Source organism: Nomascus leucogenys, chromosome X, assembly GCF_006542625.1.
Source record: "Nomascus leucogenys isolate Asia chromosome X, Asia_NLE_v1, whole genome shotgun sequence".
In the NCBI taxonomy this organism is placed as follows: domain Eukaryota; kingdom Metazoa; phylum Chordata; class Mammalia; order Primates; family Hylobatidae; genus Nomascus; species Nomascus leucogenys.
In genome coordinates, this window is record NC_044406.1 from 120,144,479 (window position 1) to 120,165,698 (window position 21,220).

The following is a 21,220-nucleotide window of genomic DNA, read 5'->3' on the forward strand; positions in this document are numbered from 1 at the left end:
GGTTTAAGCAGGAGCAGAAATGCTAGCGGTATCTTATACGGAAACACTGAAAAGGGGCAAAGGAGTCACTTCCTAGTTGCTGAAGAGAATGATTTGCATGTACTGGAGTTGGTGATTTGAAGTCAAGAGCAGGGCTGATCTAAGCAGAGCAGATGCAGTTGCTGAGCATTGGTTTACAGGGTAGTGAAAGTCAAGGGGCTGTCTGAATTCCAAAAAAAAAAAAAAAAAAAAAAAAGGGCGGGGGCAGTGCCAAAAATTCTGCACGTATAACAAGCTCTCCAGGTAATTCTCACTTCCAAAGTTTAAGAACTACTGGGCCTGGAAGGTCTAAGACTGTATCTGGGGGAAGAGTCAGCCTTATATTAATATTATAAAGTAAGAAGAAGAGAAACCTATGAAAGAAAAAAAGAGCAGCCAGAGAGCCAGAGTCAGGGCATTGTTGTTATGAGTCAAGGGAGGTGAAAGTTTAAGAACAAGTAGATGGCCAAAAATGTCAAAGGTAACAGAGATTTCAAGAATGAAGACAGACCAGCCTAGGCAACATGGCGAAACCCCATCTCTACAAAAAAAAAAGTACAAAACTTAGCTGGGCGTGGTGTTGCACCCCTTAGTCCCAGCTATTCAGGAGGCTCAGGTGGGAGGATCACCTGAGCTCAGGAGGTCAAAGCTTCAGTGAGCTGTGATTATGCCACTGCATTCCAACCTACAGAGCGAGACCTTGTCTCAATTAAAAAAAAAAGTGAAGATAGAGAAAAGCTGTTGAATTTGGCAAAAAGATCAACTGTGGCCTTGGAGTATATTTTCTGTAAATGATAAAATACAGATTTTTCTGGGCCCTGACCTGTCCTTCAAGACTCAACTAAAAACATTGCCTCCCAGTGATATATTTCTTGGACTGAGTCCACCAATCCCTGTGGTAGATAACTCTATTATAGCAGTTCACCTATTATACTAAAATTCTGCTCACCTGTTTTTCTTCCTGATTAGACTGAGAATTTATTGAAGGCAGAAGCTGTGCCTTTTTTTTCATCTCTTTCTCCATCTCCGACCAGCTTTATTGAGATCTAATGGACAAATAAGAATTTTACATATTTAATGTATACAATTTGGTGTTTTGATAAGAAGCCATATCTTGTTCCTTTTCAAATCTCCAGGGTCTGGCATAATAACTGGCATACAGAAGATGTCTGTAAATGCCTGCTGAATGAATGATTGGAGAGCAATTGGAGGCAAAGGAGCAACTGCAGTCTGGCAGTGAAAGTAAATGAATCCCATAGTTTGAAGGCAAATGAGAGCAGGGAAGTAGATGCTGCTGGAGCAGGTAATAAGCAGGGAATCAGATCCTCCAGAGCATGGAAAAGATGTAATTAAAAGCACAGCTTTGAAAAGCTTTAGAAAGCAAGAGGGACAGCTCTTAGTGAGTCTTGAAGGCAGCATGAGAGGGTAGGTGTATAAGATAAAGTAGCTTAGCTCAGATGGCCCTTTGCTAAATAAGTCATAAAGTTAATGCCTTTGTTGAGAATGAGGTGGAAAAAGTGAGATCTGGAGCCTGAAGAAAAAAACTGGAAGAGTGTTGGCGAGAGTGTATTGGTGAATCAGTAAGAGATGAGTAGATCTCATGCTATATCCCCAGGCATTAAGGGCATGTTATCACAATCCGATTCCTTTCTGTAGGCCTTGAAATAACAGGCTGCATCTATCAGCCATGCTAATTGGGACTGGCTACCAGACTTGGGGCCTGGAAGTAACTGGAGCCACTGATATCTCCCTCTCCTGAACTCTCTCTGCACTTCCTTTCCAACTTTTAAGGCACTCAGTGCAGTTTATCTCCTATTGTAACTATTTATCTTTTTCTTGGTAGACTGTAAACAACTGAAGGCAAGGGCTGTGTCTTAGTTACTGTTGTGCTGTACCTCAGCATAGTGCTTTGTACATAGTAGGCAGAAGATGTCTGTACCAGCCACAGTCTGTAATACAGCATTTATCACATCATACTGTATATGTTTGCTTGCTGTCTCTTCTTTTTGACCATGAGCTCAAGGGCAGGGATTGAGTTGTATTGATCTAGGTCTCCATTGTGTTTGGAACTTAGTAGTTTTGCAAGTGTTTATTGAATCAAAGTTTGTTGAAATGAATGCATAGATGAAATAATGAATAAAAGATAGCAAAATGTGGGGATTTAGAGGGAAACTTAAAAAGATGGCATACTGCATAGGCATTGCATTTTGTCAGTTACACGATCATCTGTCTCATCCTGGCATCAGTAAGTGTGTAAAGCTGGTAAAAAATGATGCTGGGGAACCTATCTTCATATACACCATAAATGTTTGGAATACACATTCTGGATCTTCTTATGCAAATCTTTAGCCACTCCCTTTCACAGCATAGGGCCTTGGGTTAAAGGGCTAAGGGTTCCTTGCAGCTAAATGGCTGATTTGTCCACCCTTATTAGGTACCTATTTGAAGAGTTCAACGTCACACCACCATGGTCACTGCTTGGGAAATTACACTTTAAAGTTGACATTGCAGAGAAAAGTAAAAAGATTGACGAAACAGTATAGAAACAGCATTGGATCAAGACAGTGGAAATCCACCGCCACTACAGGAAAAATGGCTCTTGAAGAGCATCTTTAAATTTTCACTGGTTAAGGCTTTTTGTTGTTGTTGTTAAAGTCTGTGAAGCCCATAGAAAATAACAAAAGCTAACACTTACATAGGGCATACTATGTGCCTAGGCATTATTCTGTGTGATTTACATATATTATCTCATTTCTCACAACTACCTTTTGAGATGAATACTATTATGATCTCCATTTTGGACAGGATGAAACTGAGGGACTGAGAGGTAATACAAAGCGATCAAGGTCATACAGCTAGAAGTGGCGGAGCTGGAGTTCAAACCCAAGCATGGCTCCAATACACCAAAGAGGAAAGCACTCGTCTAGGTGTCTGGTTTACATGTGTAGATTATAAAGAAAATCACCTTATCTTTTCTGATTGTGATAATCCCAGCATTTATGGAGAGTCTGTTTTACGCCAGGGACGCTAATAACACGCTTTACTTGCATTATTTCATTTCTTCCTTACCACAAACCCGTGAGGCACTATTTTTATCCCCAAAGACCAAAAAAAAAAAAAAAAAAGGTATAGAGGTTAAAACGATTTGCCCAAGGATTGAAATGCAGGCAGGCTGACTCCACTACAAGCTTCTCAGTCATTCCTGGCAATAAAACGAACGGAGGACCTCAAAGAGATGCCATGAGAGTACAATGAAATAATGGATGTGAAAAGGCCTCGGCGAACAAGTGCAAGGGATAAGGCCTGTCTACGTGAATCACTGTTGTGAACTGGTTACCCAGGGCCCCTGTCCAACGGTTTCCGTCCCAATCCTGCCCCTTCTCCGCCCAGCCCACAGCTATATCTTTGAATCTCTTTCTCTGTCTCCTCGGATCCTGCCCCCAAACGCTCGGCGGAGCGGCGGAGCGGCGGAGCGGAGAATAGAAGGTCCGCGCGCGAACAGGAGGCGGGGCCTGCCGCCTTCAGCCGTACAGGGGGTGGTTTCTGCACATGCGCTGTGGCTCTGCGGCTTCAACTGCCCCCTCTCTGTGGCCAATCAGGGCCCGCGGCGCGCTCGGGACGTATAAACGCTCTGTGGGTCGCGTGCGTGCGAGGGGGGCGACGTAAGGGCGCTCCGCGAGCCCGTCTCTCCTCGAATGAAAGGAAACAACCTCCGGCGACAGAGCCCCGCTCTCAGGCACTGCTGGAGAACCGAGACCGACTTCTTTCTCTTTACCCTCATTGGCGCTTCTCTCCTGCAGTCCGCCTCTGGGCCCTGCTGGTGAGTCCCCACGGAACCCTGGGGCCCCCCATTCTCTGCCCGGCGGGAGAAGACAAGGAGGATGGCGGTGGCCAGGCCGCCGCCCCTGCCCGTTGTTAAAGGGGACTCTTGGTGGTCTCGCTTTATTGTCAGGGACCCCAGAAGCGCCGCTCACTGTAGGCGCTTGGCGGAGAGGCTGCTGAGAAAGTGCTTTGGAGGTGCAGAAGGAGAGGTTAGGCTTACGCCTAGACTTCGGGGGAGGGGGCGCAACATTTGAGGAGGGAAAAAACTGGGAATTTTTAGTTTTTGCCATTGCTTAGAACATATTTGGGAAGGAGGGAGACTCCCAGTTTGGGAAGAGTAAGAGGAAGAATTGTTAGGATGGCGAGAGAGAGCCTTACGGAATGAGGAAAAACTCCGGGGTGGGGGGAATTAGGGGTGAAACTGAGGTATAAGGGGAAGCTTACAACGAAGACTGTGAGAGGGCTAACTCTTGGGGGAGGGGGGCATAAAGAAAGTGGTAGGATGATATTTTCCTGGATTCGGGAGGATTGGAAAAGGACGATTAGGGGACCCTGACTTTACGACGGAAAGGAACCTGCTGAAGTGTTTTAGAGGAAGATAGTTTTGTGACTTTAGCGCTTGATTAGAGGGAGATCTTGGAGTCTAGTGTGTATTGGGGGAATAAATAACGGAGAGGATCCGGTACTTTATGTGTACCGTCTTTCATTATATGGATGAACACCACGGTATTCTTTTCCAATTTCCATTCGTTTTGATATTCTGCGTGGAAGTTAAAAAATCGTTTGTTTTTAGAAAATCTTTTATTTTCATCGCCTTACTACGTAATGTCATGTCTTATTTATACTGTTCAAATTCTTTCTCTACCCTTGGGTTTGAAACAACTGGAAAATTCCTTTAGTTTCCTTTTGAATAACCGCAAAAAGCAGTGCGAAGCATGTAATAATATCGTGCAACCAAATTCAGGTGCCCTTCCGGTACATCTTACTCGTTTATTTCTGTCCACTGTAACTTTCCTGTTAGAAATACTGCTTCTTTGGGGAATCACGTTTGTTATCTATTTTGATTTGTATATTTCAGCTTGCTTTCGCGTGGAATGTTTTAATCTTCCGGAACTGCAGTTTTTGTTGTTTTGTTTGTTTTTCTGTGAAAATGCTTTTTCAGATACCAGGCATTGATGAGCTCTGGAGTTGGTTCTTGAATGCTCTCTCTGATGTTTCAGGTTATTTCTACCTTGGTGCTTCGCAGCATCTTGGAAAATCAGAAATGCATTGATTGCTTCAGCTTAACTAATCTAGCTTTTATTTTTTTTCCAGGCATTTAAATTATGTATTTCACGCTGTTATTGTTGCCTCTTTATTTCTGCTTTGTAGTATTTTCCGTAATGCGATGTTTCTTTTAAAGAAAAGGCTTCATTGTTGCGTGAAAGCATCAAACTTTGATCTCCGCATGGCCTGAAAAACCTTTTAGACTAAAATTAAAATGCCATATGGCTGTGGATCATTATGAACCCCTTAGTATTGGTCCTTGGAATGCCCTTATTCTACTTAAGTAGAGACCACAAATGTGACAACATTAGATAAAAATCTGTACTTTTATGATAAAGACATTTTTGCTAGGAGTCATTGTTTCCATGATGTTCTCCACTTCATGTTTTACAAGGAGACTAAAAAAATTACCAAGATATGCGCAGATGTATTATTTGAATTTTAGTGGAAAAATCCATTTAGTCATTGCACATTGGGGAAAGTTTTTAATTGGTTTGGTGCACTTTTTTTGTGGCTCTTCTTACTTTACAAATTAAATTTAAGCTGATTACAGAAAAAATACTAGAATATTTTTGAATGCAAAATAAAGTGTACCTTTTTTCTCTTTTAGATTTTGGGGTCTTTGATATCTAGAAAAGCAGGTTCTCAAAATTAGGATGAGAAATTAGCCTGTTTATAAATTGGAAGAGGCAGAATTAAATATAGATAGAATTTTGGGGATGCCATTTCGGAATTAATTTTAAGAATATGAAGTGATTTTTTCCATTCTAGAAATTTTCTTTATCTTAAGCCAGCTTTATAGCCAGTGCTAGGATTGTATGGAAATTACACATTAAAGATGTCTGTACGGGATTTGATTTATACTGTGCCATCCTTTCAACTGGTCAGGATGACCGGGAGTAATGCTGAATAAATTATTATGGTGATTTCAGAGTGCCTACTATTCATTGCATAGTAGTAAAGAAACTAATTTAGAATTCAAATATAATAGCAAATTCTGATGCTATTTATGGATTTTGGTATTTTGCATAGTTAATTCTAAGAATTTGGGCAGGTATACTCTTGATAAAGCAACCGAACACATACTTGCCTGAGCAAATGCAAACACACTTCCCTTTTGTTTCTTTTGTTTCTCTGTTATGTCCTTTTTTTTTTCTTTAATCCTAAAAGTATTTGCTGCCTGTTTTCAATCAGTTTCACGGTTTATAGCCAGTGCTGTGAATACAATACTATGGTAAAGTATCCGTTGCTACTTGGAAGACCGAGATATTTAAAATTATAGATAGCATTAAGAGTTTATTAAACCTATCAAAGCAGAGACTGTCAGGGCCTTTGAAGTTGTGTTAAAAAGAAAATTCTAGACATAAATGGATGAGAAGACATGTTTTCTTTGTGGCTTCAGGTTAAATTTTGATTAAGTATCTGAATTTTATATTGAAAAGCACTGAATAGTTTGTAGATATTACCTTCCTAGCATACAGCTGCTACTGTTCTTGTTGGTGAACGAGTGCTTCTCAGCTGCAATATAGTGTTAGACAATTTTTTTTCAACATAGTATTATGAAGCTGTTCAAATGTATAGACAAATTGAAAGAATTTAGTAAATTAATTTTAAGACAAAAGTTTGAGATTTTTCTTGATTGTGACATGTGTTGTGGCAACCTGGATCTTGAACTGCTTAGTCCTGTTGATTTGGGAAAACTATACAAATCAAGTAACTGGTTTTAAATTTCTTCTGAAGAATCCATATTAAGATTGATTATCTAAATCTGAAACCTTTCATGTTAGAGTTTTCCTTCCCTTTTTTTTGACTATACCGTACTACCTATAATGAAAATGTGACCAAATTTAAGGCTCATTCAGAAAAAAATTTCTTCCTTTACACAATATTACTAATTTAAGTATGGAAGTTACTACATTTAGAAGACCACTATCAGTCTGTGACTTTAATTGATAAGCAGGCTTGGAGTAAATCTTAGTCATATGATATGGTGGTTTTATAAATAATTGGGTCTTAAAGTCTGCATTTTTAAATAGACTGTCAGAAGCCTTTTTATTTACTTGAAAATGGAATAGAATAGCAAAAATTAATTTATTAAAGACATATTCCTGATTTTTTTAAACTCAGAAATAATTTTTAAAGTGCACCAAAGTCATAGTTAGGTAAATTCATTTTACTTTTATTGTTTTATCAATATGTGAACTTTAAGAAATTGTTCAATTACAGAATTCTGTTCCCACGGAGTATTCTAAAGTTTCCTTAGTAGCTTTTACCCTGTTCTTAAGAGGTATAATTCTTTATCGCCTTGAAAGGGCACCTAGCTACACATGAAAATATTTTACATTAATTATGCCAGCAGGGGATAATTTAATATTATACATTGTACATTTTTATCCACACAGAAATAGTGTCAGTTAATTCACATATCCTCCAATTTGGGAGCAGTTTGATTTTTCTCAATTACTCTAAACTTCATTTAGCTGTCTGTTATCTGTCTATCTGTCTATCTGTATTTATTACAGAGGCATCTTAGGTTTTAATGTTAATTTATGTGTACTAAATAACCATTTAAAAATGTATATATTAAAACTTATGTCAAACATTAAACAACTTACATGAATATGTATAAACTGATTTTAAAACAAAATGAACTTTGTTACCTTTCTTATTCTCTGTAGCATTTCTTGGGGCTTAGAGTGGCTTAATTTGTCTATACTAAATAAACATTTAAAAATGTGTATATTAAAACCTAGGTCAAATTTTTAACAACTTTCATGAATATGTATAAACTGATTTTAAAATAAAATTAACATTGTCACCCTTCTTATTCTCTGTAGCATTTCTTGAGGCTTAAAGTGGCATTCTAAAGACAATTTAAAAATCATGTCAAGCTCAGTTGAACAGAAAAAAGGGCCTACAAGACAGCGCAAATGTGGCTTTTGTAAGTCAAATAGAGACAAGGAATGTGGACAGTTACTAATATCTGAAAACCAGAAGGTGGCAGCGCACCATAAGTGCATGGTAAGTATACCGGCAGCAACAGAGACCTTGAAACGATTCATGAGACTCTTAATAACACATGAATGTTCCTGAATACTAAAAAAACCAAAAACCAAAAAAAACTCAGTTAAATTTTAAGAAATGGTTTATCACTAATGCTATGCCATTTTTAGTAGAAAATTACCATTTAAATTTAACCTCTTATTTACTGTTTTACTGTAATTAATTTATATATGAACCTTAATTTTTTTTAAATGTAATTTATAGCTCTTTTCATCTGCTTTGGTATCATCACACTCTGATAATGAAAGTCTTGGTGGATTTTCTATTGAAGATGTCCAAAAGGAAATTAAAAGAGGCACGAAGCTGGTAAGTTGGTATTTCTGCCTCTTGAGAATAAAAATTATTTAAACTCATTAAAGAGGAAATTGCTTATTTTAGAGTGTATTGCATTATTAACTGAGTATAATTTTAAATTGCAGGCTTTTTTTTTTTTTTTTTTTTTTTTGGTCTGAGCCAGCAAAATCCAAGGCCGGGTTTATCTTATTTACCACTCAACAAAAAAGGAATGAGTCAATATTTATACTATTCAATTTTTTTTGCTTTTCAAAGAGAATTAAAATCTTTTTGGAGGCTGTTAACTTAGAAAACAGTTTGGTTAATTTGAGTATATATTGTGTTAAAGGCTTCATTCAAGTTTATTTTTCATAATTCTGTATGTTTTCATCTCCATCATAAAGTTATGGTCATTACAAATGAACGTGACAGTAGCCTCTCAACAGGAAAATGTTAGTACTTGCTGAACAAAGTATTTTACTGTAGTTCAGCTGTATAACACAACATTTATGACTTTAGATAACTTTCAGTGAATTTCACAGGAGCTTTTCTGAAGCTGCATTACAGTAATGTTCCTGTAGTTGTCTTCACTACCAATAACCATATTAGTAAGATATTACGTTGCTCTGCTGGAATAGTAGTGTCATCTCAGTTGGTACTTATGACACATTATGGTTTACTTTGAGACAATTTTTTTTTGTCTTTTTTGTTTCCTTCCTTTTTGTGGAGAACGGGCTCTCGCTATATTGCCCAGGCAGGTCTTGAACTCCTGGGCACAAGCTGTCCTCCCGCCTCTGCCTCCCTGAGAGCTGGGATTACAGGCGTGAGCCACCGTGCCCGGGTACTTTGAAACAATTAATGGGAAGATTTATTTTTATTTTTCTCATTTGAACACTTTATTAAAATTACATCCATAAATGCACCTTTAATAGCTTTGCTATCCAGTTTCACTTTTTAAAATATGGGTTTTGCCAAACATATAACTGTGTTTGTGGTTACTAAATAACCTCTTATTTCACAAAGACTCTGAGATGGTAGTTTTTGGATGAAATGGTAATGGGAAGGGGGGCGCTATCATTTTGATGAGCAGGAATAATATGTTTTGAAAAGTAGTCTTCTATTAATCGTTTTACATAAAAAGCAATATGAAGAAATATGGGTTCAAAAATGACATTTGGGATTTGCTTTAGGATAGTCTCAAATCCTAATATCAGTATTAGTACAAATGAGAATTCAGAGGTCAAACCATTTCTGTTGTAGTGAGACCTTAAGTGTGAAAATGTTTATCTTCCCCATCCCAAAAACTATAGATAGTAATAGAAATCTCTGGGGTTTTTTTTTTCCTTTTCCTTTTTCTTTTCTTTTCTTTTTTCTTTTTTTTCTTTTTTTTTTTTTTGAGACAGAGTTTCACTCTCGTTGCCTAGGCTGGAGTGCAGTGGCACGGTCTCGGCTCACAGTAACCTGTCTCCTGGGTTCAAGTGATTCTCCTGCCTCAGCTTCCCAAGTAGCTGGGATTACAGTCATGCACCACCATGTCTGGCGAATTTTGTGTTTTTAGTAGAGACGGTGTTTCACCATGTTGGTCAGGCTGGTCTTGAACTCCAGACCTCAGGTGATTTGTCCACTTTGGCCTCCCAAAGTACTAGGATTATAGGTGTGAGCCACCACGCTCAGCCTAGAAAGTCCTGTTTTTTAAATGTGAATTTTATTTGGTGGTTTTAGGTTTCTTCACGTTACTGTGCTGATTTCTGAGAACCATAGCACTATGTTTTTATTTCCTAGTCCTTAAAATAAATGCAGATATAAAAAAGAATGATACTTACTTGAAAGTGATTGTGCTGTAAACCTTATTACCCCTTTATTTATTGCTTGACATTATGAATATCCCTGGAAAATATTTCTGTATCCTGACTTGTTAGCATTTTGTCACTTGACACAGCTCGTATAGTCAGAACAAAAGCAGTTTTGGTCCCTAATGTTGAAACATTATTAACAAATGCAATGCCTAGTGTTACACTATGTGAAGCAACAGCATACATCTGTCAGTGTTGCCAAGTTCAGTGGAGATTTAATTTATTTGGGGCTTTTTTTTTTTTTTTTTTTGACAGAGTCTCGCTCTGTCGCCCAGGCTGGAGTGCAGTGGCACGATCTTGGCTCACTGCAAGCTCCACCTCCCGGGTTCACACCATTCTCCTGCCTCAGCCTCCCAAGTAGCTGGGACTACAGGTGCCCGCCACTGCATCTGGCTAATTTTTTGCATTTTTAGTAGAGATGGGGTTTCACCATGTTAGCCAGGATGGTCTTGATCTCCTGACCTCGTGATCCACCCGCCTCGGCCTCCCAAAGTGCTGGGATTACAGGCGTGAGCCACCACGTCCGGCCTTGAACCTATTTGTTAAAGCATCAGAACTTTGTATGAGTTTTACTATTATAAATTGTTTTGATTAATTTTTAGTGTTATAGTGTAGGGAGATAATTTTTTCCCCAAGTGTAGTGTGTTATAAATAACGAAACTTGTTCCTTGATCTAGGGAATGGAACAATACTGGGAAATGAGAACACAAGCTTTAGTAACAGACTTGAGTTTGAATCCCAGCTCTGTCATTTACTAGCTAGGTGATCCTGAGTAAGTTATTTACTTCTCCAGGCCATGTTTTCCTCACCTGCAAAAGGGGATAGATAATGACAGTACTTGCCTCCCAGAATTATTGCCAGAATTAAAAGAGGAAGTATATAGGATTTAAGGTGGTGCTGGGCACATGGTTAGGACTTGACAAATAGTAGCCACCACTTATTGTTTTTGTTTGTTTTTGTTTTTGAGATGGAGTCTTGCTCTGTTGCCCAGGCTGGAATGCATTGGTGCGATCTCGGCTCACTGCAGCCTCCACTGGGTTCAAGCAATTCTGCCTCAGCTTCCCGAGTAGCTGGGACTACAGGTGTGTGCCACCATGCCTGGCTAATTTTTATTTTTATTTTTTATTTTTAGTAGAGACAGGGTTTTGCCACGTTGGCCAAGCTGGTCTTGAACTCCTCACTTCAGACCATCTGTCCGCCTCGGCCTCCCAAAGTGCTGGGATTCCAGGCGTGAGCACTGAGGAATAGTGGCAGAAGGGAAGAACTTTTGCTCCGTTTCCTTCCCTTAGAATGTCACAGTTTAAACAACTTATATAGGGGATAGGAGTGTAACATTTATACGTTTAGGTTTGAAATAATTTTTGAAACTCCTTTTAGCTTTCAGTTTTGCTTCTTTCATTAAATCATTTTTACATGATGTGCTATCAGGTAACCAAAATTCTATATTTAAGTTTGATTTTCTACTATTCCCTGTGTCAATTTGTCTAAGCAATAAAAGGGCTATGAATCAAATAGGAGGGGGGAAGAAAGAGTGAAGAGCTTTATGTAACTAGATAAACTGCATATAAACTAGGTAATCAGCTTCCCTAATTGACTTTTTTTTTTTTTTTTTTTGAGATGGAGTTTCGCTCTTGTTGCCCAGGCTGGAGTGCAATGGCACGATCTCGGCTCACTGCAGCCTCTGCTTCCTAGGTACAAGCGATTCTCCTGTCTCAGCCTCCTAAGTAGCTCGGATTACAGGCATGCGCCACCATGCCCAGCTAATTTTTTTGTATTTAGTACGGGGTTTCACCATGTTAGTCAGGCTGGTCGCGAACTCCTGACCTCAGGTGATCTACCCGCCTCGGCCTCCCAAAGTGCTGGGATTACAGGCGTGTGCCACCATGCCTGGCCCCTAATTGACTTTTTAAGGCATTTTATCCCGTGAACCTGTTTGCTCTGGCTCCTGTTCATCTGGATTTCTAGGTGAAAAGTAGGTCATGAACACTCATTCAAAATCATCGAAAACTGGAGTACTAAACCCTGAGTGCTTTCAAGTCAAATTTCAATCTGTACCTGGTGTTGACTCCAAAGTTGCTCGCTTGCCCCAAAGAAAAGAACAGAGAGATAAGGAGGCTAGGGCTTGAGGTGAAAGTGTATGTATCAACAGCCAGGTGGGTCAGAGTTGAGGATGAGAGGGCTCAGTAGAGCAGGAGGTGTGAGTGGTTTTTATGTTCTTGCTGCCACAGGCAATTTTCCAAGGTTCATGTCAGCCACAAGGATCAAAGGAGGAAAGCCACTCTGCATGAACATTTTCATCTCCTTTACACGGTCTTTAATTATATAGCACCAAGATGGACCAGGAAAAATTTGCCAGAGTACTGAGGCTTTTATGATTTGATGCCCTGTTTTTGCAGTTTAGACAGATATATATTTTTCCAGTATGATTTCCAGTTTCTACTGAAGCCATATGGAGATACCACATCTGTACCATCTATTCTTACTTAACTCCAGTCATCTAGCCAAGAAATGCAAATTTCCAAGTAAAATTATGAGTTATCACTGCTTTTTTGAATTTGTTTAAGGAGATACTTGAGAGAAGGATATTTGAAGAATTTACTGTTTCTGGATGAAGCTAGCTGGTGAGATTACTAAGGGTATCTACTATCTACATTGGATAGCTATTATTCTTTTTTTTTTTTTTTTTTTTTTTTTTTTTTTCAGATGGAGTTTCGCTCTTGTTGCCCAGGCTGGAATGCAGTGACATGATCTCGGCTCACTGCAACTCCGCCTCCCAGGTTCAAGCAATTCCCCTGCCTCAGCCTCCCCAGTGGCTGCGATTATAGGTGCCCACCACCACGCCTAGCTAATTTTTTGTATTTTTAGTAGAGACAGGGTTTCACCATGTTGGCCAGGCTGGTCTCAAACTCCTGACCTCAGGTGATCCGCCTGCCTCTGCAGATAGCTATTATTCTAATTGGTACCGGTGTCAGATTATATCACAGATTACAAGAAGAGAAAGAGTTCAGAAGGCCATTTAGTTCACCTGTCTTACCCCTAGGCAAGATTTCCTACAAGCCACTCAAGATAAGATTTTTGGCCTGAGGATTGGCTGACACATGTAATCCCAGTGCTTTGGGAGGCCGACTGGGAGGATTGCTTGAGGCCAGGAGTTGAAGACCAGCCTGGACAACAAAGTGAGACCCCTATCTCTACAAAAGTTTAAAAATTTTGAAATGTGGCTTGTTCCTGTAGACCTAGCTACTCAAGAGGCTGAGGTGGGAGGATTGCGTAAGCTCAGGAGTTCGAGGCTGTGGTGAGCTATGATTGTGCCACTGTATCCATCTAGCCTGGGTGATAGAGTGAGGTCCCGTCTCAAAAAAAAAAAAAAAATTTTGCCGTTCTTAAATATATCAAGAAATTGTGATTCTACCTAAGTAACCTGAAACAAGACCAGTAATATATAACACTCTTCAGAGTTGAGAAATTCATCCTTCTGTATAAATTAAGTATTTCTCTTAATTTAAAGCCATTTTAGATCTGTCTCCTTCCATTAAATAAATATTTGAGTTTTTTTTTTCTTATTAAAAAAACTCTTCATATACTTGATGACTGTCCTCAGGTCACTCCTAAACGTTCCCTTTTTTCCAACTAAATTTTACTCGTGTCTTATGAAATCCTCTGAACAGTTTTCCTGCTTTTTCTAGTAGTAGAAATAGCTAATATTTGTTAGACACTTAACATGTGCTAGGGACTATGCTAAGTTTTTTAATTACATGATCCTTTTTAATGCTGATAATCATGTTGTGATATAGGGAAGTATTCTCATCTTACATGTGAGGAAATTGAGGCTCAGGTGAGTTGAATCCAGGGTCAGTTGACTCCCAAGCCAGAACTCCTAATCACCAGGTTACGCTAGACTATCTTTTAAGCTACCCACTCCAAAATCACATTTAAAGAAACATAAGGATTACAGCTTAGCAGTTTTCTAATAAAGATGGAAATAGTACTGAATTTAGGACATAATCAGACTCCTAGTAATATGTTCTGTTAAATAGTAATATCTTGTTAATTTTTAGGACAAAAACCCTATATACATCCTATGTAAGAATATTGTGATTATTACCCGCCAGATATTTTTGTGGCCTCTGAAAATAAAAAGACCGTTTCCACATAGTCTTCACTTTGTTATTTACTCAGTACCAGTGGAGTACTTAGCATTTTAAAGAAACAGGGTGTCTTCTGTCTGGGAGGAGTCTTACCTATTGAGATAGTTCAGACTGCTTCCTAGAGCTGGTAAGGTTAAAAAAATGGAATGAGTCTAGGAAATATTAATAGGTTAGCCATACCAGAATGGGTCTTTGAGACCCATTCCAGTTGAGTAATGTGGGATGATTGCAGGGTCTTCCAACATTAGAGAAGAATTTCAACTCAGATAGGAAGGGATGGGGAAGGGTAAAAGCAGGATTTTTCAGGAGACAGGTGATATACAGTAGTCACTGCAGAATGAAGTATAATAATGGCAGCATATTTGTCTACTCTACATAGATGTCCTGCAGGCATCTTAAACTCAACGTGTCTGAACCAGTATCCGTCACCACCACCCCCCACCATGCCCACTCCCTGAAACCTGATTCTCCTTCTGAATCCTTTACCATCAACACTTCCTTCTTCCATATCAGTCACATCAGTTCTATTTGTGGGATGTCTCTGCCTTTTCTTTCTTTCTTTCTTTTTTTTCCTTCCCTTTCTTTCTTTTTTTTTTTTTTTGAGATGGAGCCTCACTCTGTCGCCCAGGCTGGAGTGCAGTGGCGCGATCTCGGCTCACTGCAAGCTCTGCCTCCTGGGTTCATACCATTCTCCTGCCTCAGCCTCCCGAGTAGCTGGGACTACAGGCGCCTACCACCACGCCCGGCTAATTTTTTGTATTTTTAGTAGAGACAGGGTTTCACCGTGTTAGCCAGGATGGTCTTGATCTCCTGACCTCGTGATTTGCCCACCTCGGCCTCCCAAAGTGCTGGGATTACAGGCGTGAGCCGCTGCGCCCAGCCTGCCTTTTCTTTCTTAATGCTACCCTATGTCCAGTCTTGCTCCTCCCACCCTTCCAACATACTACTGGTAGTTAACTTGATCTCTGCTTTTAAAAGCTAATGCTACTCCCTAACTGGAAATCTTTCATGATTTCTTACTGCATACAATATAATGTCCAGAGGCCTCAGCCTGCCATTCAGAAGTCTTGTCTTAACCCACTTTTTCCATCCTTATCTCATTCTCTCTCCTCTAGGTTTTCCAAGCATCCTGTCTCCGTCCCCACTGCGGTGCATGTTCTGATGTTCACCTCTGCTTGCGGCTCTTTTTTCCTCCTAGCTGCCTCTCAAAAGTTCTGTCTGTTTTTGAGCTCCAGCTCAAACTTCACACTTCATTTCTGTCATATAGCATAACACAATATGTACTGTATTTGATACACATGTGCAAGCCTTTCTTCTCCACTGTATTGTTGACTCTGGGAGAGTAAGACTGTATTCTCTTTGCCCAGCCTAGCATGACGTGGGGATAATGCATAGAAAACTCTTAATATGGTGCTTGATGTCTTCTTTGTGCTCAAGTGTTCTAATAAATAAGTGGGCGCTCATTGTTGGTGGACTTTGAAGATGGAAAGGGCTTCAGCTGGGTAATAGCGTGAAGCCTTAATAACAGGCTAGGTATAAATTGACCAGGGAAGTCATGGCGTAGCACAAAATTCCTCTCTTTTGGTTAATTAGTATTTTAGTGTTGTTCACAACTTGAGCAGTTTGAAAAGGGAGGAGAGTAATTTAGAGGGAAAAATGAGGTTGGTTATTTTTTTCCAGAGAATGGAGAGCTGTGTATGCCTCAAACATGAGAGTTTTCATGTTTCTCCAGCCTTCACTCCCTCAGTATGGTTTTGTGTTTGTTGTTTCCTTAGGTATTATATTTGTCAAGGCCCCATATAGTATAGAGTTTAGAATCCACCTATCTGTTTATCAAATACTTGAGTGCCCACTTTCTACCAGCACAATGCTAGGTACTTTGAACGTAAACATGAATAAATATGGTTTAGCCTTAGAAGTATGTAAAGAATGGCACAGGAGAGCTGGGAAAGAGGATCGCAGTTAATTATGAGAAGTCAGAAGGCTCCATAGAAAACGAGAGTTGAAATGTGTTCCACCAGGAGAGTGATGCTATGGAAGTCAAAGACAAACAGTTTCAAGGAGGAAGAAGTGGTCAAAAAATATTAAATAAGTATTAAATGCCAGTGCTATTTATAGTAGATTGTGTGACTTACTTAGCATTCAGTAGGGGCAAAATGGAATACCCACATTGTATAGAATGCTGCCACTTTGCTTTCTGCAATCACAGAAGCTGAAGATTCTAGATGACTATTGGTGCTACTAAATTGTTAGAGCAGTGGTACCTAACCAACTCTACTAAATCAGAAAAGGGGCAGGGGTGGGGGTTGTGTTGCAGACATAATCGTTTGAAAAAGGTTCCCAGATGATTTTTTTTTTTTTTTTTTTAGACGGAGTCTCACTCTGTTGCCAGGCTGGAGTGCAGTTGTGTGATCTTGGGTCACTGCAACCTCCGTCTCCCTGGTTCAAGCGATTCTCCTGCCTCAGTCTCCCGAGTAGCTGGGATTACAGGCACACGCCACCACGCCCAGCTAATTTTTGTATTTTTAGTAGAGATGGGGTTGGGGGTTTCACCATGTTGGCCAGGATGGTCTCGATCTCCTGACCTCATGATCTGCCTGCCTCAGCCTCCCAAAGTGCTGGGATTACAGGCGTGAGCCACCGTGCCTGGCCTCCCAGGTGATTTTTGATGAACAACCCTGATTATGGACCATTGCCTTGGGTCGGGGTTGGCAAACTTTCTGTAAAGGACCAGACAATATTTAAGGTTTTGTAAGCTATGTGGTCTCAGTTGAAATCACAGACAATACACAAAGAAATGAGCATGGCTGTGTTTTAATTAAACTTTTTATTTACAAAAACAAAGTTTTTTTGTAAATAAAACAAAGTTTGTAAATCCTGTGGATTAGGCCCACAGGATGCCTTCTGTAGGGAGGAAAAGAGGTAAATTTTCTTCCTGAAGATTTATTCAGTGGCCTCATTGTCATCTGTGTAGCTAAGTGTACATGCATTGTGAATGTATTCATATAAATGTGAATTTTTTTAAAAGCTCCAGTTATGGCATGCAGATTAATTTTAATGTATGCAGATATTTTACCAGTTATTTATATTAAAATGAACTTACTTTTGAGGTGATAAAGGAGAATGAATGTAAGGTCAAAGAGAAACTTGGAAGTGTAATGATGGAGAAAATTGGGTCTTTGGCTATTACTGAATACATTTTTTTAATGCATAATTTTTTTATTTGCCTCCATTTAATACTTTTTGGCAATTGGGAATACTGTCAATTAATTTCATTATAAAATCCTCATTTATTTTTGCTAATGGAGGAGATCCAAAACCAATAAAATAAACAAAATGTATTCTTGGTGTTGGGGGCTGTCTTGGTACTTATTTGAGCATAGGTGTGGACGAGGTGTTCTTCACAAACTAAATATAGCAAGCGGCATAGCAGTTTAGAGTACCCTCAGCTGGAAAAACCCATACCCGAGAAAAGGTTGGACATAAAAATCTGAGCTCAGAAAATGTCTGTCTGAATCTTTCAGATACACAAAAAGAAACTTCGGAAACTCCAATAAGATAATTTATATTCCTCATCAATCATGATGCAGAAAGTTGGATAGAGTTGGAGTGTGTGATATTCTGAGCAAGGTCAGGAGATGAGGTTAAGGCTTAGTTCATTTCCCTCCAATTTCTAAGACATCTGAAATGATCTATTCAGTAACTACTTAGATTTAGTCTGTTAAATCTAGTAAAAATTTAATGAGTACTTTTCAGTGGCCCTATTTTTTAGAAGCACCTGGAATTTAAGGTCCTAATCTGTTTTTCAAGCAACTTGCCACTTTTCAGTGACTGACAGCTTTCAGATTTCACTGTTGTTTTCTGGCTTTCCATTTAAACCTTAAAAGTAGTGTTAAATTTGTGTTTTTATGAGACCTCCTTCAAAATGCTGTATTTAAAAAAAATAGTAACTAAAGGATCAAACAGAAACAGTTATGAGTTCATATTCCACCATCCCATGAAGTGGCACTTTTTTAGGAATTTTTAACACGTAAATTTAACAAATAAAAACTAAAACAGCAGTTAACCAGATAATTCAGAGCCACTCTGTTGTCTAGTTATTTGGATATGTGAGGTATTACTATAAATAAAGCAATGAAGCTGGAGTTAAGGAGCATTTTTGGGGCATCTCTGAAAACTTGCACCCAACTGTACTGTCACTTCCTAGTTTTTATTGGAGGTAGTATTATGTGTTACTAAAAACAAAACAAAAAGCCAAGCACCTGTGTAAGGTAAGCTGCTCTCACTTTGTTTTTGGCTCGTATCTCCTGTGCAAATATCCTCAGTACAGCGTTCCCTACTCCAAGAGCCTTTGGCATTTTTTTCCTTTGCCTACAGGCTCAAGAACGTGACCTTTTTTTGTACCCTCCTTTGCTTTGTCTGTGCATTTGTAGCAGTTTTCTGGGAGCAGGTTTCTTGAGAACAGTTAACTGCTTCGCTGTGAGAATGTGTATCTATATACTGGTAGTCAGTTACTGACAGACATACTAGATATAGGACGATGAAGCTGGACAAAGCTGAGTTGCAGACAGCCTTTCCTCCGTGAGTTCCCTATGGCTCTATCTGACCATTAGGTTCCAGCTTTTCCCCAAGAGCCTTGTCATAGAAGTTGGCAATCTCATTTTCATTTTACTCCCCTATAGTTACTGAGAAAGCAATATTTTTCCTTTTGCTCTTTAAGACTTCTTTTTGCAAACTGAATTTCAGTCCTGTCCTAGTTAAGTTGACTGAGGAGCAGGTATGTCCCAGCTTCTGGCTCCTACCCGACATTAGCTAAGTCTCAGTCCATTTAGTTCCTTGTGTCTCCTCTCATGCATGACTTAGTTCCTCTTTCATCAGTGGATCAGCTCTTTGAGACTCTGCTTATGTTGCACAATTGAACCTTAAGTTAGTGTAGCTTCTAACAATATGATAGAGACGCCATGCAAATATCTGTGATAAGACAGGACCTCTTTTTCCAGTATCCCTAATTTGAAGCTGGTAATTAATGATTAAGGTTTACTAGGTCGACTAGGTAGCAAACTGAATAGGGGAGTAAGAGAAAAATTATTATTAATGAAGAAGTTTTCACCTCTATCTAAATCAAGAACTTAAAATCAGGATACAAGCAGGATAAGCTGAGAATTAACATGTATGCCTATGTTGGAGGCAGGAAATTAGCCCTCAACAGAATATTTGATATACAGGGCAGGCCTTTTTTGGGGGGGAGTGGGGGAGAGGTCTTCCATTGTTGTTGAAAAACATGTTTTTGTCAGGTTAACTTTCATTTTCCCACGTTTGAGGGAGCCATGGATACTGTGCAAGCATGATGGTACATGGCAGCTGACAGTCATTCTTCTGAAGGCCCAGTAGGGACTGTGGTAAATTGGAGAGCAAATGTTTTGTGTAAAGGGAGATACTAGAGCCATTATTAGGGTATAACCAACCAGGTGCCTTGTGGTAGAGGGGTCCCCATTTTCCAGTTATTTCACCTTTTTCTAGGGAAGGCCTCTTTGTTTTATTTTTATTTCCTATAACATTTTTTAAGCTGGACTAGCCACCTATCTGGTTTCTCAGCTTCTATAATTTTTCTTTTTATCTCATCTTAGTTCTCAACCTTGTTTCTAGCGGGGCCGATCTTTTCCCTGAAACATTCTCGCCACAGTTCATTCTGTGCTCCTCCAACTGGATTGATCTCCCCAATTTCACCATTCCCAGTCCTAGATCAGAATGTTTAAATATTTTTAGAAGTAGCTGAAGATAATTATGTTAAATCTGCAGGTATTAGAAACATGAATGAGAAAAAATATGCCATAAGATTAAGATCTTCAATAATAGAGTATGTTTGCAATGACATACTTACTGAGCACTACTTTGTAAGGCACAGTGTTAGTCTTCAAAAAAAATTATGTCTAGAATGAATTGATTGATAAAATTTATGTATTTATAAAGATAATCAGCCATATAATGGAGTAAAATGATAAGAGCCAAAATGGACAGTATATATCTTAAGTCCCATAGGAGTTTAGAGAAAAAGGATCATTTTAGAGGTTGGAATATAGCATGGTAGACTAAGATAATTTTCCCTTTTTGTATTCATAGGTAAGCAAGCAAATGTAAACATTGTATTTTGGCTTTATTATGGATAATTTTTGCTATTTTGTTAGTACCTTGCCAGAAATTTGACTGCTTGTATGTGAATGCTGCGTAAAATAGGTCCTAGGAATTCTAATTTAGCAAAATTCCAACTCCTAACCTTGTAAAGAAGTTTCCACTCTGAAAATATTTTTTATTGGTATGTCTTCCTCTTTCTTGTCTTTCTTGAGTGAAACTGACTATAAAAATAAAGTAAGCTTTAAAAAAGTTATCTGTCCTGAGTTGCTGTAGTTAACTGGTTATTTGCAAAATGCATATATTTCACCATAGCAGCTTAAAACCAGTTACTTTGGGCAGATTTAAATTTATAACCAGCCAAAAACTATTTTGGTATATTTTGGGTTTTTGGTTCCCATCTTATTTTCACCAGACTGAGAGATGGGTATTGAAACCATTTACTAGAGTTTTTCTAATTTGTTTTTTAAATAATATTTTTGCATATAAAAGTACTTTTGCCCATTGTAGAAAAATAAAAATACAGGGCATTATGAAGAAAACCAGCCACCCAGAGATAGCCACTTAGCATTTTGCTGTTTTTACTTCTACCTGTTTTAAAGAATCTATGTTATAAACATAGTTGGGTTCATAATTCACATAGTTTTG

General features: G+C 38.9%; 1 protein-coding gene across 3 annotated transcripts in view; it reads left to right on the forward strand.

The window, feature by feature from the left end:
- The first annotated feature begins 3,653 nt into the window (after positions 1-3,653).
- PHF6 (PHD finger protein 6) overlaps positions 3,654-21,220 on the forward strand; it is a 55,410-nt gene continuing 37,843 nt past the window's right edge. For 2 of the 3 annotated variants that reach the window (XM_004092524.3, XM_003272637.2), the window contains exons 1-3: positions 3,664-3,838; positions 7,944-8,127; positions 8,374-8,475. In XM_004092524.3, coding sequence (XP_004092572.2) covers positions 7,990-8,127; positions 8,374-8,475 — 240 coding nt within the window. In that variant the 5' untranslated portion in view covers positions 3,664-3,838; positions 7,944-7,989. Of the gene's footprint in view, positions 3,839-7,943; positions 8,128-8,373; positions 8,476-21,220 lie in introns of all 3 variants that reach the window. The other variant, XM_030807098.1, reaches the window with a different exon arrangement.